This window comes from Orycteropus afer, unplaced genomic scaffold, assembly GCF_000298275.1.
Source record: "Orycteropus afer afer isolate SDZICR_OR568_19922 unplaced genomic scaffold, OryAfe1.0 scaffold04539, whole genome shotgun sequence".
Taxonomy (NCBI): Eukaryota; Metazoa; Chordata; class Mammalia; order Tubulidentata; family Orycteropodidae; genus Orycteropus; species Orycteropus afer.
In genome coordinates this window covers 2,073-6,531 of record NW_006926126.1, presented here as the reverse complement: position 1 = coordinate 6,531, position 4,459 = coordinate 2,073, and the positions used below count along the sequence as shown (strand labels likewise).

At 41.7% G+C, this 4,459-nt stretch overlaps 1 protein-coding gene across 1 annotated transcript in view; it reads left to right on the top strand.

Moving 5' to 3' along the window:
• Window positions 1–2: 2 nt before the first annotated feature.
• Window positions 3–4,459, top strand: part of LOC103213516 (thyroid receptor-interacting protein 11-like) — a gene marked incomplete at both ends in the record, with an annotated part of 5,778 nt that continues 1,321 nt past the window's right edge. The window contains one exon of the mRNA XM_007959277.1: window positions 3–2,091. Within this exon, the coding sequence (XP_007957468.1) occupies window positions 3–2,091 (2,089 nt within the window). The remainder of the gene's footprint in view (window positions 2,092–4,459) is intronic.

Below are 4,459 nucleotides of genomic sequence, written 5' to 3'. Positions count from 1 at the left end.
AGAAGAGGTTCAGAGCTGCAGGAGGAGTTGGATAAATATACTCAGGCCCTAAGAACAAATGAAATTTCAAGGCAAACCATAGAGGAAAAAGACAGAAGTCTTGCATCCATGAAAGAGGAAAACAATCATCTGAAAGAAGAACTGGAACGCCTCAGGGAGCAGCAGAGTCGGGCTGCCCCTGCAGCTGAGCCTAAAACACTGGACGTTATTATAGAACTGGAATCTGAGGTGTCTCGGCTGAATATAATAAAGGGGGACCTTGAGGAGGAAATAAAGCGCTATCAAAAGACAATTGAAGATCAAAACCAGAGTAAGATGCAGCTACTTCAGTCTTTACAAGAGCAGAAAAAGGAGATGGATGAGTTCAAATACCAGCATGAGCAAATGAATATCACACATACTCAGCTCTTTTTAGAGAAGGATGAGGAAATTAAGAGTTTGCAAAAAACAGTTGAACAAATCAAAACCCAGTTTCATGAAGAAAGACAGGACATTCAAACAGAAAATTCTGATATTTTTCAAGAAACAAAAGTTCAGACCCTTAATATAGAAAATGGAAGTGAGAAGCATGATTTATCTAAGGCCGAAACGGAAAGATTAGTGAAAGGAATCAAAGAGCGAGAATTGGAGATTAAACTTCTAAATGAAAAGAATATATCTTTAACTAAGCAGATTGATCAGCTGTCCAAAGATGAGGTTGGTAAACTAACTCAGATCATCCAGCAGAAGGACTTGGAGATCCAGGCTCTCCATGCCAGGATCTCCTCCGCTTCCTACACGCACGATGCTGTTTACCTTCATCAGCAGCTGCAGGCCTACGCGATGGAAAGGGAACAAGTATTAGCTGTTTTGAGTGAGAAGACGAGGGAAAATAGCCACCTAAAAACAGAATATCACAAAATGATGGATATAGTTGCTGCCAAAGAGACAGCCCTCATTAAGCTGCAAGAAGAAAATAAGAAATTGTCCACGAGATTTGAAAGTAGCGGCCAGGATATGTTTAGAGAAACGGTTCAGAATTTATCACGGATCATTCGAGAAAAAGACATTGAAATAGATGCATTAAGTCAGAAGTGCCAGACTTTATTGACTGTTTTACAGACGTCCAGCGCTGATAATGCGGTGGGAAGTGTTAACAGTAACCAGTTTGAGGAGCTCCTGCGGGAGCGTGATAAGCTGAAGCAGCAGGTGAAAAAGATGGAAGAGTGGAAGCAGCAGGTGATGACCACGGTCCAGAACATGCAGCACGAGTCGGCCCAGCTCCAGGAGGAGCTCCATCAGCTTCAGGCGCAGGTGTCCGTTGACAGTGATAACAATTCTAAGTTACAGGTGGACTATACTGGCCTGATCCAGAGTTATGAACAGAATGAAACCAAGCTGAAAAATTTCGGTCAGGAACTAGCACAGGTTCAACATAGCATTGGACAGCTTTGTAATACCAAGGACCTCCTTCTAGGGAAACTGGATGTGATTTCGCCACAGTTCTCTGGATCTTCCCTCACTGTCCAATCGGCAGAGCCCCCGAGGGCAAGCCAGTCGGACAAATCGAGGGAGTCTTCTCAGTTGCTTCAACAAGAGATAGAAGAGCTCAGAAAATCACTGCAGGAGAAAGATGCCATGATTAGAACTCTCCAGGAAAACAATCACAGGTTGTCAGATTCGATGGCTGCCTCCTCGGAGCTCGGAAGAAGAGAACATGAGCAGACGGATTCAGAAATGAAGCAAATCAAGGAGAAACAAGATGTTTTACAAAAGTTGCTTAAGGAAAAAGACCTCTTAATCAAAGCCAAAAGTGATCAGTTACTTTCTCTAAATGAAAATTTCACCAGTAAAGCAAATGAAAATGAACTTTTGAGGCAGGCGGTAACAAACCTGAAGGAGCGGGTCTTAATTTTAGAAATGGACATTTGTAAACTAAAAGAGGAAAACGAAAAAATACTAGAAACGTCCAGGGGAAAGGAAACAGAGTATCAAGCGTTACAAGAGACTAACACCAAGTTTTCTATGATGCTGCGCGAAAAAGAGTTTGAAAGCCACGTCGTGAAGGAGAAGGCTCTTGCTTTTGAGCAACTGCTGAAAGAAAAAGAGCAGGTGGGTCTTGGATGGAGCCTTGGGGAGGGAAGTTGAAGTGGAGTGGAAGATGTTTCTACTGTGTTACTTACTTTACTGATGTCTTCGAAGATTCTGAATTTAATTCATTTAGAAATACTTATTTGTGGTATTATGATTCATCCTAATGAAATTTTCCTCTGAGGCGTTCTGGGAGTTTTTGCCCCCAATTGCTCTAAACCAAAAATCTAACTCACTGCCATCATGTCAATTTCCAAGACTATAAATCTTTACAGAAGCAGACTGCCTCATCTTTCTTCGGTGGAGAGGCTGGTAGGTTCAAACCACTGACCTTTTGATTAGCAGACAAATGCCTTAACCACTGCACCACCAGAGCTGCTTCAAGATTACTGGGTACTCCCAGATATTTTTTGTACTAGGTTAACTTTTTACAGCTTGTTAAGTGGCAAAAAGAATTTAACCTAACCTAACTCACTGCCACGGAGTTGGATCCAACTCATAGTGACCCCTTCTTGGGTTTCCTAGGCGGTATCACTACGGAAGTAGATTGCCCAACCTTCCTTCCAAGGAGGGGTTGGTGGGTTTGAACCGCCAGCCTTCTGGTTAGCCTTAGGCACTAAGCCACCAGAGCTCCCACTACATGTGATAGTCTATTGAAAAGAAAAAAGAAAAAAAGTAAAGTCGTAAAGGGATTGTTAGGAGTCACCAGTTCAAACTCAGCCTGGAATTTGAAGCGGTAGCCATGAGTGGTACTGTTGGCATAGTTGCCAGGTGGAATGAGCTGACTGGTGCTCATAGTAACCCTGTATGGCCGGGTGGGACTACCCCATAGTGTGTCAGCCCTATGGAAGCAGGTCATCACGCCTTTCTCCCCCCCAGCGCTGGGTGGGTTTGAGCTGCCGGCCTTTTGGGTTAGCAGCTGAGCACGTAACTGTTTGTACCACCAGGGCTCCTTTTTGAAAAAGAAGGCTCAGTAAATGCTCCTGTTCCACCCCTTTTGCTAATTTTTTTTTTTTAACCTTGTTGGTTTGTGTACTCAGCTCTTTGGAAAATTTTGGCTTCACTATCCACGAGAAGATATTGAAATAAAAAGAGCAGATGGTTTTACATTTTGCTTTCAATAAGTTGTCCTGGGAGACAGATTATGTATTCTTTAAAGAAAGAGAAAGTTTATGTGAAAACCTAAAATAATACTAAACTATAAATCGAATCATTTGATATGCATATTGAAACAGAGAAAGAATTCGCTCTAAATAGGCTGATACTTTTTTTTACGCCTTTTAGAGTTCCAACTGTCACCTTAAACTCATGACCCCACTTTTGCAGTGATCGATTGATGGGTTATCTTTTTTCTTCTGCTGTTAATATATTGTTTGCAGTGCATTTAGGAATACATTGCCATTACTGGCAAGCAAGACATTTTAAAGTTGTTTTCATTTAAAATATTGCCAATATGTTCTTTTAAAATAGGCAGTGCATATTAAGTGACTTACCTTCTCCCTGCTGCCAGCTACTTGACACTGTTACTTTGACAGTGATTGTGAATTGCCTAATAAACCCCACTGCCGTCAAGCTGATTCTCTCATAGGAACCTTTTAGGACAAAGCAGAACTGCCCTATAAGGGTTCCAAGGCTGGAAATCTTTAGGGAGGCAGCCAGCTTCACCTTTCTCCCACAGAGTGGCAAGTGGGTAGCAGTGAAATGCTTCAACCTCTACACCACCAGACCCCCTTGTATGCCCAGGAACAGATTTTTATGATCAGGTGAACACACACAGTTTTTGGGTGATTTTGTACTGTGTGAACACTTTGTTCTACAGGGTAAATCTGATCAGATTTTATCTATTTCAGTTCTTTTAAAAAACTCAAATACACTTTTTCTTTTAGAATTATTTTAGATTTATAGAAAGGTTGCAAAGGTAATGGTGTTCCCATATACCTGAGACGTGTTTTCCTTGGGAACTCTGGTGGCATAGTGCCTAAGGCATTTGACTGCTAACCAGAAGGCTGGTGGTTCAAACCCATCGGGCACTCCTGGGAAGCAGGATGGGCAATCTACTTCTGTAGTGATACCACCTTGGAAACCCAAGGGGAGGGGTCGCTATGAGTCTGTTTTCCTTATTTTTAGCATTTTACATTTCTTTGGTACAACTAATGAACGAATACTGATGCCTTATTATTAAGTAAAGTTCACACTTGATTCACATTTCTTTGGTTTTTATCGAATGTTCTTTTCCTGTCCCGGGATCCCACTCAGGACTTCACATTACATTTAATTGTCTTGTCCTGTTGGGCTCCTCTAGGCTGCGACAGGTCCTCAGACTCCTTTTCTTGATGATCTTGACATAGTTAATTATGTTTTTAAGATAACTTTTTATTTAGAAAATGTC